The following is a 27,490-nucleotide window of genomic DNA, read 5'->3' as shown; positions in this document are numbered from 1 at the left end:
GTGGACCGGTGATGTACAATTGCGTCATGGCCCTCGCCCGTGGCTAGCCCTGCATGCACGTCGATTGTCACGACTCCAGCGGGCCCACACGTGCGAGCCGCGTTTACCAGTCGGTACCCGTACGTCTGTCGACAGACTCGACACGCACGACACGACTCCACTAAAACCTCCCTTCTCTCGTCACGGTGACACCAGCATGCCGGAGGAAATCGTGTAAGAGTATAGTAGAGGCACCGCGTCCGCCCAAACCTTTCTTCGTCCTGTCTACCATTCCTCTCTTGTTGTTTTCTCCTTTCACTCCCCCCTACCATCACCACAATGGATAGGTCTCCGCTCTCGATCTCGCTCACCCGAAGACACCACTCGGAGTCGGCGCTGCCGTTCGCACCTCTACCTCTTCACCCAAAGCCCGCAGTGCACGCGCTGCCTGACTTCCGCGTGGCGCCCCGTTCCTACTCCCCCGCCTCGCTCGATGCATACCACCTACGCTCGTTCTCGTCCACAGTCTCGACCACGACCTCATCAACAACATCTACTCCGCCAGTCGCGAGCCCAGCCTCGTCGCCGCCTTCTTCTGACCGCGCGCTGCCACCGATATCGTCTATCTTGACCGGCAGCGTCGAGGCGGCTGCTGGCGCCGCTGCCGCCGCTACTCTCGCCTACTGCGCGGCTGTGTCTCGCGACAGAGCGCACTCCTGGCCAACTCGACTGCCCGCCGTCCAACAGCAGCCTCAGGTCTCTCCTCCGTCGGCCCCGACACCGATCACAAGCAAAGACACACCTTCCTCCTCGCTTGCCAACTCGCCCGCTCTGTCCTCTGTCTTCTCTGTCGCGGGCTCACCGTACTCTGTCGCATCTGATCTGCCGCCTTCGTCCTCGTCATCCCTATCTGATTGTGCGCACCCGGGGTACCACTACTCGTCTAATGAGCCCGAGGGCTGCTTCTCCAAGCGACCGACCTCGCCGACACCGACCGCCGCATCAGAAGTCTACCATATTCTATCACAGACTGACGTGACCGTCGACGGCAGAGCTGCATACAGCTCCTGCTACCCTGTCCCGAAAGTCCTACCGACGGCCTCACCCAGCTTACAACAGCTTTCGGACTCGACGTCCACTAGCGCTGACAGATACGTATGCCAGGTCTGCTCGCGTGCCTTCTCGCGGCCAAGTAGTCTCCGCATCCACAGCCACTCCCACACTGGCGAGAAACCGTTTGTCTGCGGCCACCAAGGTTGCGGCAAGGCCTTTAGCGTCCGCTCGAACATGAAGCGCCACGAGCGAGGCTGCCATGCCGTGTAGTTATTATCGTCATCAGCAACAGAATCACACTGGAGTTTTTCTCGTCGTCGCGTCGTTCGTCGGTTTACTTGGGCATTGTTTATCGCGGGCGTTCTAATTGTTTTTAATTAATTGCAGGGACTTGTGTGTTAATACCGGGATTTGATTCGGATTCGTGTAAAAATTCATCGTGGGAACCGGTGTTCTGATCGGAACCTTGTGTATTAGCTGTATTATGAGGTAGTGTGGGACATGTGGGGGTTTAAATCGGGAGTGTTACGGAGTATGATAAGTTTTTACGGTTCTTTTTTTGTGTATTTTGCATGCCGTTATTCACTTGGGATTGCTATTGGGTTCAGTCTGTACAAATATAAAAGTGAGGCTTGTGTGTGACTAATATAATGATTAATTACCATGCTTGTTCCTCCCCCGTAATAATCTCTATATACTATAATACATTTTTGCATATATAACATACGAGCAAGAGAAGCTCACAAATCATCCCACCCAAAAATAAACTCCTGCGTCTTCTTCGTAGTCCATCCGAGCCAGCTTTCTTGTCCCTGCGCTCTCTTTCCCACACCAGCGAAATCCTCTCCAGCGCCACGTTTAACACCCTGCTGTTGCTGTTGTGCCGCGGTTTCGCCGCCCATAAAAATAGATGCCAGGCCGCGTAATGTCGCCGAACTGGATAACAGCCCGCCCTTGCGCTCCTTCTCCTTGAAGATACCCTCCGGTCCGCGCACGTCGATGCGCTTGCCCAGCCCGGCTGGCACGCTCGTCATCCTCGGCAGCGCCGGCGCCTGAAATTTCGCCGACGGCGTCGCAGCATCTTGTTGATGTTGCTGTTGTTGTAGTGTCGGCTGTTGCTGGGCCAGCGGCGTAAACAGATTCGACGAGGCGGCCCGCAAAGAGTCATCGCCCCGCCTCCGCCGCGATGTGGTATTCGCGTACGACGCCACGTCCTCGTTTGCTCCTTCCGACAACAGCGCGTGAATATTCAAGCTCGGTCCGGACCCGCGCATGACGCCGCTTCTCCGTATGTCATTCCCCAACGCCGCAGTGACCGGTGCAGGCGAATATGGACCACCACCTCCGGACGGAGTGTGCGGGACGCAGCCGATAACGTAGTCCATGCTGCCTAGCGTCTGTCCGTTTTCCGCAAGCGCACGGTTCGCGGCCGCAGGCGATGTGTACGTTATTTTTACCCAGTTCTTGCCGGTCTCCACCGGCGTCGCGCCGCTCACACCTATATTGTGCTCGCCTGTAGCGCTCGACGCGCCGGACGAGAGATGTTCCATTATAGTGCCGAATCTAGCGAAATGGTCGACAACGACGTGGGTGAGGTCTGGCGGGAACCCGAACACTATCACACTCGTCGGCTGGTCTTTGGTCGGCGACGCCGAGATGTTAGGCGTTCCCGGCGTGGTGGAGGGCTGCGTGTATTTATCTTCAATCTGAGCCACATTCGACGATGGAGACAATAGCATGGACGCGGACGCTTCGGTCGTGCCGGCGCCAGACGTAGTCGGTAACTGGAATGCAAACGGCGACGCTGCACCCGCGTCGTAAATTGAGTCCGTTGGTGGCAACTCGTCAAACTCGCCGAATGACACATTCGCGCTTGAATTCTGCGCGAGAGACGAGCGCGTATGGTGTGGTTTCGGCACGCCGAACGATGGACCGCCGAATTTAGGCCCTCGGACGCGCGAGGTGGATTCTGACGACGTCAATGCCGTCGTCGATTGCGAGCCAGGAATACCACCAAACGACTTCATTGATCGCGACGATCCAAGGCCGGGAGATGGTGTGCCTGCCGCTGGAGACGTTGGAAATCTGTCGGGAGTGTAATACCCATTTGCGCTCCCGGCGGGCGAGTTTTTGTATCCCCGCATGTGAGTAAGGTGGGATGGCACGTAACGCCGACTCTCACCAGGCGCCGCCCATGCGGGCGCAGGCGGCGGTGCGCGAGATGGTGATGTCAGCAAAAACGCGTTCGTCGACGGAATCTGGTTTTGCTGCTGCTGTTGTAATTGTTGTTGTTGCGGCATGAACTGTTGTTGATATTGTCCTGGGAACTGCTGCTGCTGCTGCTGCTGCTGCTGCGGCGACATTGTCATCGATCCGCTGAGATCGAAGGCGGACTGTGAGTGCGTGAGACCGCCGGTTCGCCCACCGAATGCGCTCGAGAATTGAGATGGTGTAGATTGCTGCTGTTGTGGCTGCCCCTGTTGTCCGAATGGCGAGCTGAATAAACTACCACTCTGCGAAGCCGTGCCAAAGCTGCTTCCAAACGGCTGCTGCTGTCCCATCGATCCACCCGATCCAAATAACGGTGGTTGCTGCTGCTGCTGCTGCTGCTGCTGCGGCGTACTCATATTCCCTGGCGCAGTATTCAACGAGAAGGCAAACGAGGGCGTGGAACTATTCGTCTGGCCCGCCTGTCCTGGTGTCGTTGTGCTGCCCATGCCACCACCGCCTGCGCCGCCGAACGAGAATGGCGTGGACTGTGCAGGTTGCGATGTCGCCCCGAAAAGACTCATCGTCTTCTTGTGTACTTCGGACAGACTACAAGTAATACGGGGTTTGGTTCTGGATGGCAGACGTGGCGTGGGTGTATGATGGATGATGCAAAATTGGCGTTCGTCGTGCCTCTGAGTTGGCGCTGTAAACAAAGCTGAAAAAACTTTGTGTGCGCCGCCGCTTAGTTCAACACCACCGAGCGCGACTGTCCTGGGCAACCACAAACCGTTCACCTATATTACTACCGATAAAATATATCACAACTATACTACATCTATACAACCGCAATCCAGCGTAGTAATCGAATCCCAGATCGCACTTTCTCTTCGTTTCCTTCCCTAGTTTAGCACAATGACAATAACCACGTACCAAATATATCACCTAAGTAAAATTACAAGAACTCCTCTTCATGACAAACCGTTACACAATTAACAAAGAATACAGCAATATAAAGCCCACAAATATATAACTTTTTAACTATCTCGATTCACGTAGGAAGGAAAGACGGCATTCGTGCCACGATTCCGCATCCTTCGATCGGCGACGACGAAAGGCATGTACCATCACGCACAACGATCTCGAACCCATCGTTTTCTACCATCATGCTCGTGTCCTCGAATTCGGAGGCAACGTTGCAGTCATCGTAATCTACTCCGGCTCCATGCGCGATATCGTCCCCGTCGTCCTTGTCCTTGTTGTTTGTGATTTCGTTGTCGTTGTTATCCCATTCTTTATTGTCGTGATCGATAACAATGATGGGTTTTCGCGTCGGTGATATGAATCCCGCAGACGAAGACGGGGAGCAAACACTTGAGGTACAACCCTTCGCCACATCACGAAGACTCTGCAAAAGGGATCCGAAATCATGGAAATACTCCGCGTCTTCTTCGTCGTCATATTCGTCGTCACTCTCCGGCGTCACGGCTAATGCATCACAAACATCCGGGCCGCGGTCGTGGTCGAGGATGAAGTATTCGGAGACAGATGGTCCCATGACTTGTGCGTCCAGTGCGAGTTCGGACGAAATCAAGAGGTCGCAGTCGTCCTTCTCAGTATTCATCGCGTCGTCGTCGTCGTCGTCGTCGTCGTCATCATCATCATCGTCGGCTTCGTCATTTTCGCCTGGAGGTGTCGGCCACCCGCCTGGATAGTACCGTGGCAATCCTGATTCATTGTTTTTGCGGCGGGGTGACAGCCGAATGTCGCCAATATCGGAGGACGACATACTTATCGGCCGATGAAAAGTTTTTGAGGCTATATGATCGTCATTCGAAGTTGCCACGTCCACTGCGCTCTCTGCCGTGCTACTGCGTCTGCGTTTGCCATTGCCTGTCCAAAATCGAGTGTTGCCCATTGAGCTACCCGACGAGGTATGCAATGACCTCCGTTTCTGCGCCATACGTTCGCGTGTACGATTCTCGTTGGTCCAGCCCGCAAGATACCTTAGCGGCGATGTCGGTCCATCGCCCGGCTCGATGCGACCAGCAAGTGACTGCCACAGCCTGACAAAATGATTTTTCCGCTTGCAGTACTCAGGCACGTGTGCGCGAATCAGCTCTCCGGTCTTGTACACCTCGACCATCGATTCGACAACATTTTCGTCATCGTCGGTGGGGCCGAGATCATCGCAATCAACATAAGTAGCATCGTCCCGCATCTCCTCGTCCTCGTCCAGCAGAGTATCGCTGCTGTCGAATGTGGTCGCTCTATCGTCGTCACCCATCCTCCGCTTTCGATTCAAGATTTCGCGATTCGTTCTGTCTCTTGAATTATCGTGGCGTGGCGGGACGATGTGGATGGCCGGCGACAACACCGTGCTAGTTATCCCAGTACTCCCTTCACTCTCATCGCAAGTAGCTTGTCGCCGCCGTTTGAACACTGAACTGGAATCGTCACCTTCAGACTCAAAGGCCAATTGATGCGCCATATTACCGTCAATATGTCTGCAAGTAGCATAACTCTGTGCACATGCAGCTGCAGGAAGGACCGAGTGTGCGGGGAAGATCTGATGTGTGGAGTATTTGTTTAGATTGACGTCTTCACTCCGTATGCAGCGCAGGCAGCACATGCGGCACGGCCTACAAGCGACGCCCGTGCGCCTCAAAGCGCGTCCTTTGGAGACACGCCCGCCGATAGCCGGCTGGGCTTAGGGCACAGGGTGATCGCACTTCGGAGGTACGAACCCCTCAGCATTCGGTGATTTCGGAGGTTAACTCAAGTTAAGTCCGAGAAGATTCTCGAGACCGAAAGAAGGACGGATATTTGGTGACGATGACGATGCTCATCGCTACCCCCCGGAGTCGCGTCATCTTTGTCCTCTTCGCGAATTGCCACCGCGGTTCGAGAACACTCCAGCAACGCCTTATGTGGGCCTGCTCTCGGATATATAACGGTCTGCTCTTGCTAAGTTCGACTTGGATTTGCTCCTCTCTCTTCCACATCTCGTAGTTCGCACAAGAGCTCACACTTATCCACGACGTCGATATGCAAGACAGCGATCGTTAACCCGTCTCACAAACGACATTACTATCTCGAATTATAATGCCTGCGCTATATTCTTACTCTCCAGTTTGGTCCGTCGTCGACGCGCTCGCTAATGATCTCGCCACGCACGCAAATACCAAGCGGCGAACACAAAAGCGCGCCTTACCTCACGACGAACCAGCACCATTTGCTCCGCTCGTCGACATTTACGATCTCGAGCCCGCATACGTCATCCAGGCTTCGCTTTCTGGTGCGGCAGCGTCGGCTATTAGTGTCGACTACGATGCCAAGGCTGCGACGGTAATTATCACAGGTGAGGTCAAACGGACTACAGTTCGCGGCTTGCACGGCGAGCCGCCGGCGAAGGCACTCAAAGTTGGCGAGCGCCAGATCGGCAAGTTTGAACGACGAGTGAAGCTACCTGAGGACGTCAGAATTCAGCAGGACCATATGACCGCCAAGTATAATAACGGTGTACTGGAGATCTCGCTCCCCAAGGCTCCTGAACCTCAGCGGCGCAGTATCGTCGTCAAGGTTGAAGACGAGGCCCAACTGAACGAGCAGACTGTAACTGCTGAACAATCTGCTCCTCAGCCAGCACCACCGACGGTTCAGGTTGTCGAGGCGCAGGATGAAAGTGACTCGACAAGCGTTAAGTCATTTGATTCGGAAATGCCAGATTCGCATTGACGGAATGACCGACTTTATATGCATAGCTATTGGAGCTAACCCAAGTACCGGTTGGTGTTTGTATTGAATGGTTTGCGCATTTGTTATATTAAATTACGGTGTATGTGTCAGTTCGGTTGTATTTATAGGCATGGCTTGGCAAATAGCATTTGTAATTTCGTTTTGTACATGTGTTAGCATTTAATAATTAATTTGTAGAGAAACTAATAACTGAATATGTAAACGACATCTAAAATGCAGGACGCGTCATATAAAATCATGACTTTAAATATGTCGGGAGCATTCGTGCCTGTGTGTTTATGTACTACCACATGCGTCAAACCGGCGCGCGTATTCCCGTCTAACCCTACCAAGAGCCATCCTTGCTTCCAGAGTGTTTACATCCTTCACCCACAACGTCCTGACTTTCACATGCGACATTTCGCGTTCAGAACGGTTCGCACATCATTCTGCAAATATAAATATTGCTGACTGTATAGTTCTTAAGACTCGGTGACAATTCAGTCGGGTCGTGGTTGAATTGCTATTTTTGGCTACCTGTGTTTGTTTACCTGTCCCTGTCGTGTGTTCACCGCACTCCATCGCCAGTCGATTTTCGAACTCTCAATTCTACGCGCCATATTTAAATTTTGACTGGTGTAGCACGGTACGACACGATGTCATCGAATTCCAGCAATGCGTTGACGGGCAATCAGGACGAAGTTTCCGACAGCAACGTTTCGGATTTTTTGAAGCGATTTGAGAATTTAAAACAAACAACGTAGGTTTCAGATCGATTCTCTTTATAGTATTATAGGATTTACTGGTGTGAGTGAAGTTGCGGTGCTAATGTGTGACTCTAGAGACTCGGAGGAGAAGAACCGAGCACAACGATTGGAAGAAGAAATAGAAGAGGCAAAGCGTCAGCGACTTGCACGAAGACTAGGTAAGCATATCTATTATTTGCTATTTTGTGCAAACTGAGGGAGCCTGCTCACCGTTCTATTAGCACGGTCGCCGTCGGTCTCACCCGAAAAATTTGCCTCAAGCACATCCCCTGCCAACGTTTGTCCGCCTAGGTCCGTTGTCTCCGTTCGGAACGAATTAGCAACCAAAAGCAGGTTAACTCCTAATCACTCATTCCACACTTTCCCCAGTCTGTCACCGACTCTCACAGTAGCTGATCGCGCGACCCAGAATCGTGCTTTCGAGCACGGCATCTCTAAAGATCTCGACACTTCATCGCCGGAACAAATCCGACCGAAAACAAAACTGCAATCTACTCCAATGTTGCGCACCTTTTCTTCTTCTCCACTTTTGGGACAGGACGCGCCCTCGGTCAAGCTTCAATCGAATTCGCCGCCGTCGAAGCTCAGCTCGCCGTTGGCTTTCAAATCCACACAGATTTCTACGATGGAAAAAATCAAAATGTGGGAAAAGTCAGCCGAAATCGAGCCTGCTGGTCCTATTATTGGCGACGAGCTTACTGTGCTTCCGATGCCAAAGGCAGATGATATTGAGAGGCGCGGCAAGAAAGAATTGGAGAGGGAGGACCTTAGTGTCTCACGGTTGGAAACCAGCGTGGACTTGTCGAGCAGAGAAAGCGAGAGCTCTAGTTCTTCCCTAGCTACCGAGCTCTTAACGCAGTCAGAGTCTAATATCGGCGATGTAAAGACAGTGCAATCACAGGCGCGTATTGTCGATGAGGCAGCGCCACAAGAGACCGGTGCAGCAAAATCAACATTGTCGCGACGCACTTCTACCCTTAATTTGTCACTATCTACTACAATGGCCTCCCAGCCAGAATCAGACGCCAATATAGACAAGGAGAAAGAAGTCTCAGATCGCGAGGAAGAGAGATTGTCCAAATTTTTGAGGGCGTCCCGCCAACGATCTCCACAGAAGGACAGACTCCGCAGCAGTTATACACCACTTCTCCCCTCTCCGTCCATGGTGAGTATTTTCCATGGATGCTTCCATCTGTGTTATTAACAAGATGTAGCATCACTCGAGGTCTCCTTCTCCCACACTTTCTCCAATAGACGAACACCGCAAGGTTTCTCATCTGCCAGATCGTAATATTTCCGGTTCACCGTCGCAATCTGCTGAAAGATTCCCCACCAGAGGCACTCAATCTCCGTTCCGCTCAAATCGTTATTCCGGTATCGGCACATTCGCGTCGTCAGATTTCTATAATGAAGGATCGATTTCGCCGGCATCATTTGAACTCGGTTTAAAGGATCTGCCTAGTGCAATAGATATGCGACGGGCGGACTCCGGGCGCTCGACAGCGACATCCTCAGTTGGATCCAGCGAAAGTTCTTGTTTGGCTGAATCGCCATTTGGCTTGCGATCGTCGTCGCCTGGGCGGCCAAAGAGTCCGACGAAAGTCGGATTTGTACAAAGTGCAATGCTAAAAAGGGATGGTAGTCACTCGCCAACGAAACGGTTATCGATGGGCAATTTGCGCCCTGCTCCCGCAGTATTGAACTCCCCCAGTTCGTCGCCTCTCCAGAAGAGTCAAGAATGGCAAGATGCTAGTGATCAAAAGAGCGTCCCAATTTCAGCGACAGTTTGCCATCCACAACAAGCAGTCGTTGATGAGCGCACTGCACATGATAAATCAGTGCGAGAACAAGGTGATGGCGAACCGAGCCAGAAGAATATACCAGATCTCCAGAAAGTCCAGGATAGACGGCCCCTAACACCGCTATCCAAGACCATCACTCCAGTCTTTTGCACACCTGACAATTCTCCATCCCTTAATGGCAGGCGCAATTCACCCTCATTACACCGCACCACAAGTAGTTTGACCATGACTCGATCGGCAGTCGAGCGGTTTCGTGCCCGGGATCTGGATTTGACTGCGAAGTATGATAAGGAGCGGGAAAACAGCATTGTGTCCCAGTACAGTGAATCTAACTTCAAACCATCGCCAACGAGTAAGTCATTATTAGATAGAGATCCCGAGGAGGACGACAGCATCACCGTTAGGCGGTCACGTGGTATTCCGATGGGGCATCCGACAGAGCTTGCCAATGAGGTGAAAGAACCGGCTCGTGAGGAGACCGGGGATGAGTCTAATAAGGAGAACCTGGTCGTTGACGGAAGTTCACCAAGTACCGAGAGACCCAAGACACCAATACTTATGGGCTCTCGAGAGTCACCACCAAAGTCCCCGTTGCTCTCGCGATCACCGTCGAGGTCACCGAATAGCAAGCGTTGGACTCCGTCGTCGAATAAGTCGTCGTGGTTAGAGACCGCATTGATGAAGACTAGCGGTGCAAGTATGCGAGCACCTACTGGCAAATCTCCAAAAGATTTGTTCAGTTAGTCTATAGAAAAGATAATTAAAATTTTGGAAGTTGGAGGACCTTTGATCTCATAAATTTGGATCCCTTTTGTTGTGACTTTTGGTTGCTGGTGTAACGTTTTAAATTTGGTCGATTTTGTATATCATTAGTTTTACAATTTAGTGAATGTTACCCAATTATTAATATATATACACAGCCCACAGCACGCGCAGGTGTGCATTAGAGGACATTGCTCTGTATAAGCGATGCGCAATTGCGAACAGTAGGGTTTAAAGTTTATTGACCGCATATGTTTAAAGTTTTGTATGTAACTTTGTTCTTTTTCAGCAAAAGGGAGGCCGCCCCGCCGGACGGCTGTTGGATAACGTTGGATAGGGCGAGCCGATAGACATCGACTGTCAGACCATAACACTACTACGGAAGACTCGCGCCACGATTGGCAATATTTGCTCTTGTGCCGGTGTATCTAGTGCGACACTGGGAAGCTGGTAACATTTAAGTACACAATTTCGTCATGGCGTCGGCCGCGGTTGGTGGAAATCCATCTGCTGCGATTGCGGCCATGATGCGCAAGAAGTTTGGCGGCGGGAATGTTGATGCTGGTGCTCTTGAAGCGGTTACACAGCCTGCATCGAGCGCAAAGAAGGAGGCGGTTAATGAAGGCTTGGAGAGAAAGCTGAGTCACGTAAGTTCATATTGTACTCTCCAAGATTGAATGATGCCAATGCACTGTATAGGTTACAAAAGGAAGAGCAAAAGGTCCCAAGCGCCGACTGCCGACTACTGCTCCGTTACCTGTCGAAAAGACCGAGAAACAATTAACGGTAAATAAGGTTAAGTTCGCCGAACCGGAGACGACATGGACCAAACCAATCCCGCCGGAGAAACCAAATAGTATTGTGCCATTGTCCGCCAAATCGCATTCTTTCCCGTCTAGATCACGCAGTTCACTAATGAATGAGCGATTAGCTATATTCACAAACAGCGATTCCGGCCACTATTCGGCGCTCAAATCTCTGTCGACATCAGTCCATAAGACGCATAAAGTCGCGACTACAACGTCGGAGGAATTTTCAAATGCAAAACCGAAGCCACCAACACCTGCAAAGCCAGCTTTCGGAACGATCAAGACCGGAGAGAAGGCGCGTCCGGTATCACTCATATTCGCCCAGCAAAAGTCGAGTATATACGAGCGTGCGAGTTTTGCGGACGATACTGCGCGGCCACAGCTGGCTTACAAGCAGCGACCGGCAATACCTGACAAGCCCAAACTTCAGACATTGAGAGGCTCGTCTTACTCTGCAGTTGCTTCTAAAGAGAAAGACGGCCAGGATATAAGGCCATTGAATGAAGCGCAAACTTTTCCACAGACATTGCCAAACCCAAAGCCGAAACCAGAGTCACTTGTGAAAGAGAAGTCATCGTTCCCGATATCAATGATCACGTCCGCTGCGGTGTCGAAGCCGACCATGTCGATGCCTGCACCAAAGTCCACTGCAGTTAAGCCGACAACTATAACAGAAATCTCTATCGCCGAGAAAGAGAAGCCGGTTCTTCCAGCAAAGCCTCTGTCAACACTGAGGGCAAGCTTCGAGTCAAAGGAGGAAGCTTCAGGCCCTTCATCAAAATCGTGGAGAATTACGGGACTGCCTTCAAAGCCAGAACCGGCTGGAAAACCGCCTATCTTTCATTCTCGGTCGAAAAGCTACAGCGGTCGCAGCAATGTTGTAAAGCCAAATTTGCCGCCAAAACCGAAGTCACTTTTTGCTAGGGTTAATACAGACAAGGGCGAGAAATTGGAACAGAAGAATGGTATCGCAGTTGTGCATGACGATGAGATACCTGCCATGGCGCACGCGAGTAAACCGCGGCCTGTATCATTTATGTGGGGAGGACAGTCCGGGACATCTCAATCTAGAAGTGAGCCTAAAACACCAGCGATGAAGCCGATGCCAAAGCCGTTATTCGTGGCAACTGGAAGTCCGAAGTCAATCATAGGGCCCAAACCGTTCAAGCAGGAAGACGAGCAACCGGAGACGCACCTCAAATCGCTTGTGAGTGTACTGCCGACTGCTCCTGCCGAAGACAGCAAGAAGCCTACGTCTTCGAAACCGAAGGCTGCTGGGAAGACAGTTGTTCGTGAGCCACCGATCTTCAATCTCCTTCCCAAGCCAATAATGCGTGAGACCGAGACGGTTGTCACCAGCAAAATTTCAGTACGCGATGCAGTCGCAAATTGGGGAGCTCCGACATCTACCAACACGAAAGGCTCCACTACAATTACAATTATGCGGGCGCAAACGCCGTTGGTATTATAGGGCCATCTGCCATGAACTCATTAATATGCTAATTAATATGCTTCATTATGGATATAATATAGTAATCAAGGTTTTGGAGTTCTATGTGGGAACATTACGATCATTGGTTTGGTTCTAATTGCTCGCCATATTTAATTTTGCATCTTCGTAAATGATCTCTCTATTTCTAATTTCTGTAAAATTATAATTATAATAATATATTGGTAGTTAATATAAGATAATCCTTGGGGCTGTTCAAAGATCTCCAGTAAGGTGTGACGTCATCGACTTTCTTATGATTGTTGCGACACCAAGCCCTTACGTTATTGTTGCCTTTGACGTGATGGACAGCAACGAAACTAACACGACCAAGTAATATATCTGGTTTGACGACGTCAAGGACTGCAGCTTTCGTTTACGTAGGTATCAAACAGCGGAAGTAAGAGGGGTTGATAGAGCTTTAAGCTGAATAGTTCCGGGTGCGTTGTTACTCGATTTTCACATTGCCGTCAAGAACTAACAATCCTAGTCGAATGCCCAGCGACAACAAGTTAGTCCGCAAGTTATTTAGACAGTGGAAAAATAACTACAGTGTCAGACGACATGCACCTTCATCTCTGACCAGTCCTCTCGTAGACAGGAGAGGCTCTGATCCTGCGACTAAAGCTAATCGCCCGGTATGGGTTGGCAGTAACAGGGAATATGGCATATCCGATCGCGAGTTGCTCGATATATATTTGTCGCAGAAGTACAAAGTCGACGTAAGTCCTGCATCCGAAGCACTGCAGAACACGATTCAGTTACCAAATGCGCTTACCGTACCTTTCCAAAGGAAATTCTTTATCCGGTTACTCCATCTAGGTGGCACGCACGACTTCTATCGAGAGAAGACACAACGGCAATTCAGCATTGCTTCACAAAAGAATCAAACTTATGCGACCATTATGCGTGGAATATATCATATAAATAACACATCTATTTTTCAGTCTCATAAGAGTTTATATTCATGGACGAAGAAGAATGGGTTACTGCTTTCATACTATCCTCCATACCACCACCTTGGTGCATTTGCCAAGTCGAAACCGGCGGCGCTGGTATCGGAAAGTAACAAACTGAAGCCTGGTTCTGTATTTAGATCTAAGCATAGAAAGAAAATACGACGCTATTTGTTAGAGGCTTTTTGTGAGGTGCAAAATATCACCAGGGAGACATTGCGGTGGAGCGATGTCACATCTTTTGAGCCAATGGCATATAACGAGAATCTCAACTTCTTGCTTGAAGATGAACGACATCAGGAGATTATAGATGACGAAATTAAACGTAATGGGCAGGATTATGGTGTCCAAGATGAATATGAGTCGTTTATGACTAAGAAAGATCAAAACCACATCCGAGGGATTGATGGGCTGTACGTGTTTTTATCTCGACAAGGTCATGTGTTTTCGGACAGTGAACTCAGAAATCTGATGCGAGAAGCAGTAAAGTGTGTTATCTATGAGTACGGCTATGTCAGTGAGAATATGCAGGAAGAATACAAGGCAAAGTCACAAATTCGAAGCATTTCAGATGTGTACGATATTGATAGCAACACGAGAAAGCCGCAAGATCCTTTCGGAGGACTCGAATTCTACAGAGATTCCTTGCAGAAGGCATATTCGCGCACTTCGAGACCATGCAGACCATGGATATACAAAAGAAACAAGCAGTTTTTAGAGTCTGATTTAGAATTTGACGAAAACGGACGCCATTATCAGGATCCAGAGGAATGGGAAAGATTGTACAGTGCAGCCAAGAGGACGTTGACTGAGTACCAAGAGTACTACGTTAAGACCACCGGGAAATGGAAAGAGGACCGAAAATCCTAGCGGTCGCTCAAGGGCATTGACAATAAGGATACTGACTGGCTGGAGACATGGACGCCGTATCTACTCAGTCAGGATAATACTACGGATGAACGCCAGGATAACGAGGCGTGTATGTATAGGGGACATCGAATGTATGATCAATGATACGCTGCTAGACGTTGTTCTCATGATAGTTAAAACCGAACCGCCGCCGCTACGGTCTCTCGGCGACGTAGCGGATCATATCAGAAATCAAAATAAGAACATTCGTAATTGGCATCCCTTAACCAGTCATCATGGATAGACAATTTATGTTTCTGCGGGGACCCAGTTCTCGCAGAATCAGCGGACGTGGTGCTAGGTGACGAGATTGCGAATTCCGCAAATCCATTCGGTCCTAGCCCCGTAGCAGCAATGCTTCGGTGCAGTGCAAGTGCACCGCGGATCTTAGGCTCATTTTGGTGCCAAAAGACTCCCAAATGCTCTGCTTAACGATTAATATAGGGTGTTTTGTGGGGTTTGTGGGTTTTTTGCTTGGCGCAATCCATACCCATACCCATATATTCCACACCCATACCCAATATAATATGAGCAAATTAATTTCGCATAACCTAGCAAGCAACGTACACGTATGCCGTAATAACAATTTAATTTGGGCATAGCTCCCGGAAATGTACGAATGAGTTAGCGTGTGAGAGTGATGAGGATAACGGTTTATGACGTGACGACTGTAAGAGGCTTGGGGACACACATGGCAAGTGGTACGAGCTCGTAGACTTGTTGGATACAGGTGTGTCCATTTCAAGACCGCAAGGGATAATATCGGTCGTGCAGTAGCATACGATAGCAAAAGAACTGTTAGCAGCATACGATAGATAACAAACCTGCACAGCCGACGAACGACTCCGTTATAGGTCCGGCTACGGAGTGGATGGAATTCAAGGCCAGCGACTTGGCGATATAGATTAATTGCTGTCAATTATCCAGTATTTCGCACACATAGTAATTTCCGATGTTATTAGTCGACGGAGAAAAGTACGCGTGGTGAGTGATATCGTTGCATGCTGCTTTGAGTGTTTGATGAACACTTTGAGGAATCATTATCAGGCGAAGTGCAAGTTGCTGACTTCTGTTTAGCATTCGGTGTATTCGTGGTCATCGATCGTCAACATGTAAACATAAAGAACGACCTTTGGTTCAGGTCCGAAAGAGAGGACGGCCGGTGTCAGACTGCAATCATCGGTTAGCTGTCCTACCGGACGGTACTTGTGAGTGCGGTGTTGCAGCAATTATATTACCGAAGGGTGGGTTTAATTTCGAATTGCGAATGGACTTGTACACTGAGCGGTTTTATTCACATTAATTTCGTTCCAGGTTCATCCGGACCAGAATTCCGAGAAGTAGAAGGCGGCAAAAGGCAAATTCTCGACACGAGCGAAGACAAATATGAATCAGGATCAATTGTTGCGCAGACAGAACTCACGCGTGTACCATCTTGTTGCGGAAGTGGTCATCAGCATGAGAAGAAAGTCGTACAATTCCATTCTGGAGATCATGGCAATGTGTCCGAAAGCTCGCGGCCACAAAAAGTGCCTAGAGTCATTTATGATCATAGCCGGGTTGTCATTCAGGATGTCCCAGCACAGCCAGCGTCGCAAGCTGGACTAGTCTGTGATAGTATACAACAAGCGACAACGGATAAATCATGTTGCGGTGGCCAAAAAGACCGCGAAGAAGTGATTCCAGTGTCAACATCCTCCGTCTCTGCGTCGTCATCGTCCACATCGATATCATCAATATCGTCGGAATCGGAGTCGAAGCTAAGGAAACCCGTCAAGTTGCGGTCAATCGTCGTGAAGTCTGATGTGAATAGTCCCGCAATTGTAAGGCCATTTGACGACTTTCTGTACCAAAAAATTTCAAGCATACAACCCGATAATTCTTGCGCGAAGGACATTACACAGCGACCTATATATCAGAGAAGCGAAAGCATTGTCAGTACGACGGAATCGCTCGAAACTGATACCGACTATTCACATTCCAGCCCGACCATTATTCTTGACCAGGCGCTGTATTCACTCGAAAGCTATCTCGCAACCTCACAATGCGAGACTAATTCTCGACAGGAATATGCATTGCACAATCCAATGTCATCCCAACAAGAAGCCCAGCCAAGTATATACCGCGCCAACGCGATAGAACAACAGTCGTCCACGCTCACACCGTCGCAAGTTGCAGATCTGACGAGGTATAGCTCGCGAAGTGGCATTGTTAGCTACTCACCCGTAGGGTACTCCAGTAGTAAGTCGCCTGTCCCAGTCGACATTTCACGCCAGAACTTATACATGCCTTCCGGAATTGACATCGACACGTCACATAGTGATTTCTCACGCTATGTTGAGCTACTTCAGCAGGAGCAGCAGCACGCCACAATAGCGATGCCACAATCCCAACAGCAAACGACGGCGTCATCTGCTGGTGCTGAGGAGTTTACTGGTGAAGGCTGCGAATTGTTGGACAATTTGTTCTCAGTGTATCTGACTACCGCGTGCGCAGTGCCTGGAGGAGATTGTCTTTGCAGTGGTAACTGTACTTGTGCTGGCTGTATGAAGCACGGAAATCGATTTACAGATAGTGAAGGATACAGAAGGGATGATTTAGACGTTTTAAGTTGGCCTACTCAAAATGATAGTAATTGATTATGGTTAGAGCGTCATCTAGTGCTTTCGGCAGGCGTATGCTCGTTTGGCGTTGCACCAAATTGATCATGTGATCTGCCCGGTTATAGCAAAGATTGTTGTTTTATTAGATGAGCTGTTGTAATTGTTTTGAGGGATGGTTTGCTTGTTTCAACATTTTGAGTTGTAGAATATGGATTTGTGACGGTCCCATATATAATCCACGTTGCCGACTACTTTCATTCGACACGCCGCGCGGTCCTACATCTCCGAATCAGGATTGACGGGGCTTCCTCCGGGACGGCATATAGTGCAAACTGGATCAGGTGACTCGCTCCCCGTCAGTTCTCATCAAGAGTAAGACGTTAGAGATTGTTTGGAGGGTACGCCATATGAGAGGTATCATATCTGTTCGAGTAACGGCATATTTTGTCTATGACCCGTTCTTTACAACTAGAATGATAAGCAAGGACTACAGATAAAGTTAATATATTGCTCGCTATCCCGTCGCGCAGAGCCGTAAGCAATGATGTATCCCCGTTATAGCCGATATCCGCCAAATCCAACACATTAATTTGGATGAGTGACAGCCTCGATAGAAAGTATGTCACTTTGCTTTTTATGTTTCGCGGCTACAGCAGCGTGTCCGCAACAAAAGAAGCAAGCTGCTGTTTGATAGGTAGCAAAAAAAGATAATCAGAACTTGGTCACGATACACGATAACTTTGTGAGTTCGAATCATTTGTCTACGGATATCCAGGCGAGCTTGGTTGTTTGGCGGGAGCCCTGCCATGTGGACCAAGTCTCACATTTGACGCATGTGTGATCGGCAAGGTTTGTTTTAAGTGTGAATAGGGTCTGGATACGAACGTTGGTTTCAAACCGGTCGTCGCTGCGGGCAAGGTAAAACCCTGAGTTGAGTAGACTTTTCGAGGAAAGACTAGTATGATCAATTTCGAAAACTTGATCCATACAATCTATTTGTCGACGTACACTCTGGGAGTTCGCTGACAAAATTGATATTCAAACAGATTTACCTTATACATTCTGATCAGGATGCTTATCCGGATATTACAAGGGTTTGAATCGCAGCACTTTTTATAAAAGAGAGCTATTTATGCGTGCTATTTCAATCATAATAGTATCTTGATGTAGTCGGACTGGTAGTACAGGACTGCTTAGTTAGCTACATCAACAATTGAACAGGGTCGAAGCAAATCCCGGTGAAATTATTGTATTGTGTGTGGCCATAGGAGAACTATGACCGGACTAAAAACTGCAAACCGGCACAATCTGACGCATTGATCGTCTTAAAACGTTTGTCGCTGACGCCTTGGAATTCTGTGTACTCTATGATAGTGATTAATTAAATAAACGGCACCGATCCTAGACAGCGTAGCCATTCATAAGATTTCGATTTCGTTGTAGATGCCTGTCTCCTCACTACAGGAATTTATTATACTGACTGGGACTCTGTGACAAATATACCAAAGACCAGAATAAAATAGGGCCTTCAGGTGGAGGCCATCCGAGAGAAAATCAGGATGTTTCGTACCTACGCCACGCGGGCCAAGGATGGCCACGAGCAGAGTGTCTGTCAGAGTTCGCAACTTAATTTAATGACTTCAGGTCAGTATTCAATCTCAGCTACGGCCGGCCATGTATATGAACCCGCACGTTGCAGGCTTTTGAGATTGCATTATGCTAATTGCCACGTAATTGTCGCTTGCTAATATCCGCAGCGGGACCTGATAGAAAACGCAAACGATTTTCTTTAACCCTGAACGGCATAAGCGTACTCGGAATATCGAGGAATAATACAGACCTGGAACTGTTATCCCCTGCTCATGCCTGCTTGTAAAGCAAGAGCATCGACAAACAGAACGTATGCCAAGTGGATCAGAAAGCCACTTACATCCTGTTGTGAATAAGATTGTATTGATTAATTAGGCTACCAAATACGGGCAAACTAATAGGCGCGGACCGAGCGAGCCATAATGTCGTTCACAATGTACGCACCAAGCCATTTCTGTGGAGCTAACGGAACCTCGACAAATTGTAGCAGACTAAGCAGCATTTGTTTGATGGCGAATCTAATTAAGCTGCATCAGCCACCCGCTACTCACACGACTCTATTCACGAAACACTCAGAGCCCAACAACAATCACGGCGTAATTAACGAGGGAGCAAACAGAAAGTCGAGTCATGGGGCCGATATGAATAACTGGCAATCTTCACACCAATTGTGCCAAGATCCATTCTTTAACATTGCTCCTAGCCTAAACAAACTGTATTTTGGCTCTATGACCCTGACAGCAGCATAATATAAAACACGGTGGTTCCTCCTGCTGAGCTAGGCGTCAACCAGCGAAGTGAGAACCTGCGGATGCCAGCCTTTGGGACGATGGCTGAACTGACCCAAGACCGGTTCCTGAGCAGATGACTTTCCCGCGTGGCGGAACCGATCTCCCGACACGTTTGTACCTGACCACGCGAGTTCACACGCGAGTTCGCGGCCGCCAGGTCGTTTCAACACTCGACCTGCGCAAAAGCGTCCACGTAACCACCCCAACGGCAATGTCTATTGCCAGAACTCCGACGCCTCGTCAATCCGTGCGTGTCATCGCAGTCAGGTCATGGCGATCAGGCAGAAAGACAGCAACCGGCAGCCATATTGTAGAGCGCTAATCCATAAACGGCTAGCGTTGGCACAACCAAGTGCAATCTTAACAAGGTTTGACTGTATGCATTCCACTGCAGCCTACTGCAGACCTAGACCTCATTTGGCAAAGCGGCTTGCTGCCGACCAGATTCGGTGGCTGCGAATGTGGTGCGTCGAGCCTTGAAGATATAATCGGCAACATTCCTCTCGCGCCCCTGCTTTTCTCCTTTTTCTCGCATCACATTCCACTCCACCCACCGCTCATCCAACTTCGCGACTTGCGAGTCCTTCGTCTTTCGTCCGTTCCGACTATCCGGTGCAATTGCTGTGTCTTCACTCCTTCGGCCAGCTAGCTATCACCGTTTCGTTCCTTTGTCGTCCGTTTATTGCCTACTTTCGGCACGTCCCATTTGGTCTCTTTCGGTTGCTATTTTCGCAGCTGCCTTCAGAAAGCACCGTCCAACTCGTCTGCTAGACAGTAGCATCTATATTGTTTCGAAATGAAGTTCTCAGTGATCTCCGCCGCCGGCATTACGTTGCTTGCTGCAGTCTCCTCCGTTTCTGCTACCGCCGTGGCAGATTCGAACCTTGTTCGTCGTGGTCTTTCCAGTCATCACGCTCATCACCGTCATAATGCTCGTGACGCAAAGGCGGAGCGCCGGTCTACTATCGAGAAGAAGAAGCGTGCTGTCGATGTTGTTTACACCTATGTGACCGTCATTGTGGATGCAGAGGGTAACACAATTTCTCCTGCGCCCGCCGCCGAGACCTCGACTTCCGCTCCCGTTATTGCCGACGTGGTCTCGACTTCAATTGTGGAGGCTCAGTCTACTACTATTTCTTCCGTCGATGTCCCAGTGGAGACTTCCAGCACTGCGGCCACCAGCTCGTCGACTACCTTCGCGGTTGTGACTTCTTCTAGTATTGAGAGCTCGACCTCTTCTGTTCCGACGTCGTCATCTTCCAGCTCTGTCTCGCCTTCCAACACTAGCTCGGGATCTTCTTCTACTAGCACAGGCCTCCTTGACAACTACTCTGGTCCGTATGACGGGTTCACGGACGGCGTTGTTCCATGTTCGTCCTTCCCATCTGGTCAAGGTGTCATCGCGGCTGATTGGCTCAATCTCGGTGGCTGGTCAGGTATTCAACTGTCCGTAGATGCTAACGCCGGCCAGGGCACTTCTTGCGACGAGGGCAACCTTTGTTCGTATGCTTGCCAGCCCGGTATGTCTAAGACGCAGTGGCCGTCTAACCAGCCCTCGAATGGCGAATCTCGCGGTGGTCTTCTCTGCCAGAACGGCTATCTCTACCGTACCAACACCAACACTAACTACCTTTGCGAGTGGGGCGTTCAGTCCGCACAGATTATCTCTCAGCTCAGCCAGTCCGTTGCTATTTGCAGAACCGACTATCCCGGTACCGAGAACATGGTTATCCCTACAGAGGTGGATGCTGGTGCGACTGAGCCGCTCACTGTTGTGGACGAGGACACCTACTACCAGTGGCAGGGCAAGCTCACTTCTGCTCAGTACTATGTCAACAACGCCGGCGTCTCCGTTGAGGATGGTTGTATATGGGGCACAGCCGGCTCCGACGTGGGCAACTTTTCTCCTCTCAACTTCGGTGCTGGTTATTCCAATGGTGTCACTTACCTTTCGCTTATTCCCAACCCGAACTGTAACACTTCGCTCAACTTCAATGTCAAAATTGTCGCGTCCGACGGAGCTACTGTCAACGGCGAGTGCTCCTATGTCGCAGGTGTCTTCTCTGGTGGCTCGTCAGGCTGCACTGTAGCCGTCTCCAGCGGCACTGCCAACTTTGTGCTGTACAATTAAGGTTGATGCGATCATTGAATTTATTGTGGTAGTTACGGCATAGGATTGTATTTTAATGGTTACTGTGAGAAAACGTGATATTTTGTTTATGATGTGCGCTATTATGTAAATGGTCTTGACTGCTTTATGGGGACCTAAAATTGTTATAGTATAGCTCTTTCGGAGAAAAGTGCTATGTGTACGCTATTTGTTTGTATATGCTTACAGGGTTTTTTTTCTTGTGTATTATTTTATCTGTGATGATCTGTTATGACCGAATCTTGTTTTGTGATGACCAATATTATTTTTATTTACAATAGACTTCTATAAATGTGCTTTCGACTTTTCGTCGAGAACCACTACTGCACGATCTTAATTGGGTGCGTACAATAGCACGGAACAACGCCAGTCTGTTATTGCTGGATCAAATTTTGTTTGAGTGTCCGTTGATGTGCTCCCGTGCCTGTTCCGAGGGAAGTTAAAGTTCGCAGCCGGAGAAACGTGAGCCACGCGTTGCAAGAACGCACGGACAGCTTGAAATTTAATGTGCAAGCGTGCGATATATGTGAGTGAAATCTCGGCGGCTATAGTTACATTATAAAATTGGCTTGTTTGCTCAGTCGTTTGTTTTTTGCAGTGGCGGCTGGCCTGCGTGTCGATAATATATTAATATCGACCTTTATGCGTTTTGTATGCTTTGATCTGAGAATGATCATACTCGTTTGGTTGTGAGAGATCGGCGGGCTTTTTTTTTAATGGTTGCTAGATATGGGAACTTGGCGTTATTTAGTGATTGCGTCCGATTGGAGGCGGTGGCGCGTTTAGCTGCTGACATATTCAGAACATGTTAACTATATGTGGCAGCTTTGCCAAAGCGCGATGGAAACGAAATGAAGGTTGTAAATAATGGTTTGGATGAGTGCGACCGAACTGCGACCAAATGAATGACACGCAGCTGCGATTGTTTTCGATCTCGTCCACACACTCTAGAGATTGCATGACTATGGCATTCTAAAATTAGCATAGCTCTAATACTTAACCTTACTAATGTACTCTGTGGTCCAAACATAAGCGGATGTACAAGTTTAGCCATCGCAGACGGCACTGAGCCCCACTAAATTCGAGTAATCAAGATCGGAAATTTCGCATGTATTACAGCCGTTGGCCAAAAGCAATTTATTGCTCATAGTTCATACATGAGTAACTTGAGATTTAAAAGGAAAAATAATTTGCGTTAACTAATTGACCCTAACTTCTCGCGCCTGTAATTTGGGCCGATAGGGATTGGATGCTTGACGCCAGCTTGGCACTACTTGCGACATAATCGCAATATGGCATAAAATAGCATACTATTCAGTTATTATGACCGCACGATATTTCGTCGTATACTGAGATCCAGTCGCCTTTTGCACGGATAATTACTAATTTACGACCTCGCAATAGCAATAGCCATCGTGAGCAAAACCTCTACGTGGCATTTTCAGCGGTTAATCACCCTTGCTTCTGATGAACCAACACATTAAAATGGGTGACTTCTCGTACCATGAAGAATCAGGAGATTCACGAAACTCACAAAATCGCTGACTTTCGCACTGAACACTTGCTTACGTAACGACTTTAGATGTGTGAATTAGAGAGTCTGGTCGCCCGAAAATATCTACGGGAAATCACCTAATCTCGCATCAAAGCTGTCGTTCTCCAGCTTGAGCGCACGCAGGTTTTGCCAGGTATATAATTAAACACCTAACCCTTTAGCGGTTTCCCCTAAAATCGCAGTGAACTATCTCGGGGTTAGGGAAATCCTTGGAGAAAATGCGGAGGCGTGGGCTTCAAACAAAATCAAGTTACCCTGCCCAATTGTTTGGTGCGTCACGTCTGCGGCATCCATGACTTCATTCGCTTCGCGAAAGCTTCTTGGATCTTAGTAGCATTATTGTACATGCCAACCGATCGATCTAGAGTCAGATAAATCCTTCGCTCTAACCCGGTTGGAATACCTATATATTTGAAGTCAGTGACGCGAGTTCTATATCTCGAATTGTCGGCCTACGGTGCATCAGTAGGACTTCAAGTAATATCAATTTACACTTCATCACTCGCCATTCATTTCTGATTTTGCAACGCAATGGCAGACGACGACGAAGCTGCACGTCAAGAGAAACTCGCCGCCGCGCGAAAACGAGTACGTCTCCATCCTAGCATATATTCGCCATAGCAGTTACTCCAGTGACAGCCTGCGTACTAACACGCTTCATAGTTTGAAGAACTCAAAAAGCAACAAGACAAGAAACCTTCTAAAAAGAGACCCGCGAAAAAAGGCAAAAACGACAGTGAAAGGGCGACGACGACCAGCTCAGAAACGCCTGAACAGACGGACAGTCCTGCGGCTGTTGCCGCGGGCACGGAGACGCCGCCGCCGCCAGAGGAGCCTGTTGCCGTAGTCGAGGAAGTGGACGATGCCGCTGGTGTCCTGCATGAGGAAGATCAAAGTGTGGATGAGGATTTGAAGGGTCATGATGACTATGTGGCTGTTATAGCAGAGTTGCGTGGCAGGGTCGATGCACTTGAACTCGAGAACGCGGCGTTGAAAGATTCGTTGGTGACCGCGAATGCAAAGATACAGCTGGACGCGACGACGATATCCAGTTTGCAGGCGCAGATGCCAAAAACGCCGGTGCTGTCGCCTACCACAGGAGCACCAGCCTTGCAGCAGCCGCCCATGTCGCCGTCGAAGAGGGACGAGTATTACAGGACGCTGGAAGAGAAGTTCTCCCGGGAAGCACAGGAGCGGTATTTACTTGAGCGGGATTATGCCGCTCTAGCACGCACGCATGAGAAACTCGTTACTTCGCACAATGCCGTCGTTGTGGAACTCGAGCGGCTGAAAATGCGGTTCAGCGCTGAAGAGAAGCGGCGGCAGATGCCAGACAACGGGGACGAGCATGCAATAGATGAGAAACAAGCACTCGCGGCGCGGGAACGGGCAGCGAATATTAACGCTCGGATATCAGCAGGTACGACCTCATTGTTTCGAACAGCGCAGGGATTTTCTGCTGCTGTTGTAAAAGGTGTTACCGGAGGTGCGAGCGCGGTCATTGATGGTGGTGCGCCGGCGATGATGAGAAGAGTTAGTAGCAGCAAGAGTGGGCGGATGCGTGCCGGCAGCTCGGCTTCGTATGCAGATGTGGATCTATATGCTGACGACGGCGCGTTGGCGGAAGACGAAGAGGAGGATGATGAGGCGTCGTATCAACGTAGCCTTGAAATGGCACGGTTAGCAGCGGCGAAGCAGAGGGAGAAGGAGGCTAAGGAGGACGCTATTGCAAAGAGACTGCATTGGCTGAAGAATGAGATGGAGAAATGGAAAGGATTTCAGCTTGACTTGACTAAAGCTGGCGGATCAGCCGCTGATACCGGTCCTGTTTTCGAGGTATGAGTGACAGTCTTTTTTACATCATTGGAACGAATCTACGATTACTCATGAATGCACATACGTTCCCTGGATTTATTCTCTCCTATTCCCTTTCAAAATGACATTAAATATTTACGAGCAAAATACCATACCCATGAAATGAATGCCCCTCTTTAAAAACCATGATTGTAAAGACCAGCGCCCTTTAATGTGTTACCTACCATACAAACATTATAAACATATCCTACCAATGGCAAATTCCACCATAATCATCATCAACATTCCACTTGCCGGCTAATCCAACAACTTTATCTTGGTCCTGGTGCTGCTCACCAAGTCCCATAGCATCCCGCATCTTCCGCTTTGCAACGAACGCGTCGTCACGGAGTAATCTCGCGGCCCACGATCCAGCCGCAGGCTCACCAGTCTCGTCACGAGCTTGTTTCAAAAACGGCAACAGCGCAGTACCGCCCGTTCCGCGAGCATTCTTCTTGTCATGGACCGCGACGGTCGCCAGACCGTCCCTTTTCGTAGTATATAAGCCTGGCGACTCTGGTGTATGTACTGGTGCGGGTGCGGTAGATGTGGGTTTCTTGGCCTGCAAGATGATGTACCGCGAGACTATTTGGATGTGTTTGTCTCTAAACGAGCGGAGCATGGCGAGACACGCGTCGTATGCGAGTGTGAGTGCTGAGTTTGAGGATTTGTGTTCACGAACATATTCCCTGACATTCGCGCACAGATCCAATTGCTCTAAGAAACGGCGGTGGGGACCAGGCATGTATTTACGCATTTCGTAAATAAAGTTATTCGTTGGCCCAGCCGACGAAGACGGTGACCCTGTTCGCGAGGATGGTGGTGAGCTAGACAATGTCGGGCGGTGGTGCACGCCGAGGCCGACGTCGAGTGCCTGGATTAGACTGCTTTGCGCGTTGGAGCCCCCGGCGTATTGACGATACCCACCTTCGCTTCCGTACTTGACGCCACGCGGGAGTCCTGCATCTGCCATGTTCTGCGAGCCAGCGAGGAACGGGCGGATGCGATAGTAGAATGTATGGGGGTCGCACTGTTCAGGGAGGCGCGAGAGGATCGGGATCAGGCTGTCGATAGACTCGGCGAGGAGTTGTAGCGCGACGACAACGTCATGCGAAGCATCAGCGCGGCAGGCGTGCGTGGCGTCGAGAAGATACTGCAGACATGCCGCGCCTCGGATCTCGATCGCAGTCGATACGAGGTAAAACCAGGACTCGTCGATCGAGCCGGTGAAAGTGTGCAGCGTAGCGAGATTCGATAGGTCGAGGAATTTTGGATCAGCTTGATCAGCAAAGAGCGGTCGGTGGTTCCAGAGACATAGACCGGCATATGTAGCCAAAGGCGGGACTTCGAGTATCTCGCCCAGCTCTATGAGTGGTCGCGCGACCGCTGCCGGTAACGCTTCGCTGGCGGAAGGACCAGCCCAGATATATGAGTGCGCCATGAAGCCGAGGATAGAGTAGGCGCGTCGACGCTCGGCGACTGATCGCAGTCGCGAGATGGAGAGCACAGGGAATGATGGCGAGTCGATGACGGAGCGAATTTGTCGGGTCATGACAAGGAACTGCAAGTTCGCTGCAGCGGCTTCCCAGGCATCATAGTAGGGATCAGGTAGGCGCGCCAGTGGCAACGCCTCGGGGACAAACCCCGTATCGAGCGAGATATCGTAGTCTGCTGGATCCGGTATTGTTGGCAGCATTGTGTGGAGTGAGATGTGAGTGACCGACTGCTGCGAAGTGGCAACCGAAAAATGAATACGACAGTTGAACTAGGCGCGTGGGTATAAGGACTGCCGGCAAAGTCCGTAGCGCAGCGAGTAGAGGTTTCGACCCAGTAGCAGCAAAGTGAGGAATGTTTCAAATGAGAGAAAATAGTTTTAAGTGGGGACGACGCTGGGGAAGATGAATAATTATATGAGGAAAGAGCTCACGGGCCAGCGGCGTCGGCGAACAGTGGCTATTGGCTCTCCAGTGGCTCGGCTATTGTGGCGTGTCGCGCGGAAGAAGAACGGTATGCGGCGTGCCCTAAGTAATGTCAATTCGGGTATATATGTAACGACAGCAGCGCAATTAGAGTAAATATTACTTGTGAGCCGGCACTATGCAAACGCTGACCAGCTAACTAGCTGCTCAAGGTGCAACAAGTGGAGACCATGTCGACAGAGCCGAAGAAGTGAGCAGCAGCAGCTAGTTGCGGATGAACCTAACTACGGAGCGACACCGCGCCGCACTTGTACGACGCTATTACAATGCTCTCGCCGCAGCGCTAAAAAACGGTCGCCCAAGCGAGTTCGCAGTTCGTTCATCGAAGATCGATCGCCTTGACCCGGTTCTCGAGACGTCGGCGGGACGGAAGCCACCTCGTCCCTATCCGCGTCCACCAAAAGTGCCATTATTTCACGTGACAATCGTCGGAAACATTTGGTCCAGCAATTTGTCAGATGCTAACGGTTATTAAAAATTTCCCATCTGTGGCTTAC

At 49.7% G+C, this 27,490-nt stretch overlaps 11 protein-coding genes across 11 annotated transcripts; 8 read left to right on the top strand and 3 right to left on the bottom strand.

The window, feature by feature from the left end:
- Window positions 1-1,110: 1,110 nt before the first annotated feature.
- V1508DRAFT_347456 (uncharacterized protein) lies at window positions 1,111-1,302 on the top strand (the record flags this gene model as incomplete). Its single annotated transcript, XM_066936691.1, has 1 exon — window positions 1,111-1,302. A coding segment is annotated over one exon (192 nt), but the record flags the coding sequence as incomplete, so codon positions are not given.
- Window positions 1,303-1,613: 311 nt separating this feature from the next.
- Window positions 1,614-3,382, bottom strand: V1508DRAFT_408879 (Nup53/35/40-type RNA recognition motif-domain-containing protein). The gene has a single exon (XM_066939074.1). It carries the CDS (start codon window positions 3,330-3,332, stop codon window positions 1,773-1,775), a length of 1,560 nt encoding a protein of 519 aa, XP_066798861.1. The 5' UTR covers window positions 3,333-3,382; the 3' UTR covers window positions 1,614-1,772.
- Window positions 3,383-4,022: 640 nt separating this feature from the next.
- On the bottom strand, window positions 4,023-5,812 carry V1508DRAFT_408876 (uncharacterized protein). Its single transcript, XM_066939073.1, has one exon. The coding sequence runs from the start codon at window positions 5,729-5,731 to the stop codon at window positions 4,292-4,294; it is 1,440 nt and encodes a 479-aa protein (XP_066798860.1). The 5' UTR covers window positions 5,732-5,812; the 3' UTR covers window positions 4,023-4,291.
- Window positions 5,813-5,895: 83 nt separating this feature from the next.
- On the top strand, window positions 5,896-7,272 carry V1508DRAFT_408875 (HSP20-like chaperone). Its single transcript, XM_066939072.1, has one exon. It carries the CDS (start codon window positions 6,346-6,348, stop codon window positions 6,976-6,978), a length of 633 nt encoding a protein of 210 aa, XP_066798859.1. The 5' UTR covers window positions 5,896-6,345; the 3' UTR covers window positions 6,979-7,272.
- A 362-nt stretch (window positions 7,273-7,634) lies between these two features.
- V1508DRAFT_401766 (uncharacterized protein) lies at window positions 7,635-8,949 on the top strand (the record flags this gene model as incomplete). The annotated part of the gene is made up of 3 exons (XM_066938439.1): window positions 7,635-7,738; window positions 7,821-7,903; window positions 7,967-8,949. 3 exons carry the CDS (start codon window positions 7,635-7,637, stop codon window positions 8,947-8,949), a joined length of 1,170 nt encoding a protein of 389 aa, XP_066798858.1.
- A 1,696-nt stretch (window positions 8,950-10,645) lies between these two features.
- Window positions 10,646-12,818, top strand: V1508DRAFT_408870 (uncharacterized protein). The gene is made up of 2 exons (XM_066939071.1): window positions 10,646-10,956; window positions 11,009-12,818. The coding sequence occupies exons 1-2, from the start codon at window positions 10,786-10,788 to the stop codon at window positions 12,587-12,589; spliced, it is 1,752 nt and encodes a 583-aa protein (XP_066798857.1). The 5' UTR covers window positions 10,646-10,785; the 3' UTR covers window positions 12,590-12,818.
- Window positions 12,819-12,933: 115 nt separating this feature from the next.
- V1508DRAFT_408869 (uncharacterized protein) lies at window positions 12,934-14,693 on the top strand. The gene is made up of 2 exons (XM_066939070.1): window positions 12,934-13,047; window positions 13,098-14,693. The coding sequence occupies exon 2, from the start codon at window positions 13,102-13,104 to the stop codon at window positions 14,431-14,433; it is 1,332 nt and encodes a 443-aa protein (XP_066798856.1). The 5' UTR covers window positions 12,934-13,047; window positions 13,098-13,101; the 3' UTR covers window positions 14,434-14,693.
- Window positions 14,694-15,424: 731 nt separating this feature from the next.
- V1508DRAFT_394671 (uncharacterized protein) lies at window positions 15,425-17,111 on the top strand (the record flags this gene model as incomplete). Its single annotated transcript, XM_066938013.1, has 3 exons — window positions 15,425-15,456; window positions 15,550-15,716; window positions 15,787-17,111. 3 exons carry the CDS (start codon window positions 15,425-15,427, stop codon window positions 17,109-17,111), a joined length of 1,524 nt encoding a protein of 507 aa, XP_066798855.1.
- Window positions 17,112-19,966: 2,855 nt separating this feature from the next.
- Window positions 19,967-21,901, top strand: V1508DRAFT_408861 (uncharacterized protein). Its single transcript, XM_066939069.1, has one exon. It carries the CDS (start codon window positions 20,253-20,255, stop codon window positions 21,585-21,587), a length of 1,335 nt encoding a protein of 444 aa, XP_066798854.1. The 5' UTR covers window positions 19,967-20,252; the 3' UTR covers window positions 21,588-21,901.
- A 1,578-nt stretch (window positions 21,902-23,479) lies between these two features.
- V1508DRAFT_408859 (uncharacterized protein) lies at window positions 23,480-25,122 on the top strand. Its single transcript, XM_066939068.1, has 2 exons — window positions 23,480-23,748; window positions 23,824-25,122. The coding sequence occupies exons 1-2, from the start codon at window positions 23,692-23,694 to the stop codon at window positions 25,000-25,002; spliced, it is 1,236 nt and encodes a 411-aa protein (XP_066798853.1). The 5' UTR covers window positions 23,480-23,691; the 3' UTR covers window positions 25,003-25,122.
- On the bottom strand, window positions 25,044-26,900 carry V1508DRAFT_408857 (Indoleamine 2,3-dioxygenase). The gene has a single exon (XM_066939067.1). It carries the CDS (start codon window positions 26,708-26,710, stop codon window positions 25,223-25,225), a length of 1,488 nt encoding a protein of 495 aa, XP_066798852.1. The 5' UTR covers window positions 26,711-26,900; the 3' UTR covers window positions 25,044-25,222.
- Between the last annotated feature and the right edge of the window lie 590 nt (window positions 26,901-27,490).

Source organism: Lipomyces doorenjongii (genome assembly GCF_038497915.1).
Source record: "Lipomyces doorenjongii strain NRRL Y-27504 unplaced genomic scaffold V1508scaffold_2, whole genome shotgun sequence".
NCBI classification, from domain to species: domain Eukaryota; kingdom Fungi; phylum Ascomycota; class Lipomycetes; order Lipomycetales; family Lipomycetaceae; genus Lipomyces; species Lipomyces doorenjongii.
Note: the sequence above shows the minus strand (reverse complement) of the source record. Positions and strands in the feature narration are given on the sequence as shown.

Coding starts and splice junctions, on each gene's coding strand:
- V1508DRAFT_408879 (XM_066939074.1), bottom strand. CDS start 3,332: ATGCCGCAACAACAACAATTACAACAGCAGCAGCAAAACCAGATTCCG.
- V1508DRAFT_408876 (XM_066939073.1), bottom strand. CDS start 5,731: ATGGCGCATCAATTGGCCTTTGAGTCTGAAGGTGACGATTCCAGTTCA.
- V1508DRAFT_408875 (XM_066939072.1), top strand. CDS start 6,346: ATGCCTGCGCTATATTCTTACTCTCCAGTTTGGTCCGTCGTCGACGCG.
- V1508DRAFT_408870 (XM_066939071.1), top strand. CDS start 10,786: ATGGCGTCGGCCGCGGTTGGTGGAAATCCATCTGCTGCGATTGCGGCC. Junction 10,957..11,008: donor TGGAGAGAAAGCTGAGTCAC/GTAAGTTCATAT, acceptor TGCACTGTATAG/GTTACAAAAGGAAGAGCAAA.
- V1508DRAFT_408869 (XM_066939070.1), top strand. CDS start 13,102: ATGCCCAGCGACAACAAGTTAGTCCGCAAGTTATTTAGACAGTGGAAA.
- V1508DRAFT_408861 (XM_066939069.1), top strand. CDS start 20,253: ATGAAGTTCTCAGTGATCTCCGCCGCCGGCATTACGTTGCTTGCTGCA.
- V1508DRAFT_408859 (XM_066939068.1), top strand. CDS start 23,692: ATGGCAGACGACGACGAAGCTGCACGTCAAGAGAAACTCGCCGCCGCG. Junction 23,749..23,823: donor TCGCCGCCGCGCGAAAACGA/GTACGTCTCCAT, acceptor CACGCTTCATAG/TTTGAAGAACTCAAAAAGCA.
- V1508DRAFT_408857 (XM_066939067.1), bottom strand. CDS start 26,710: ATGCTGCCAACAATACCGGATCCAGCAGACTACGATATCTCGCTCGAT.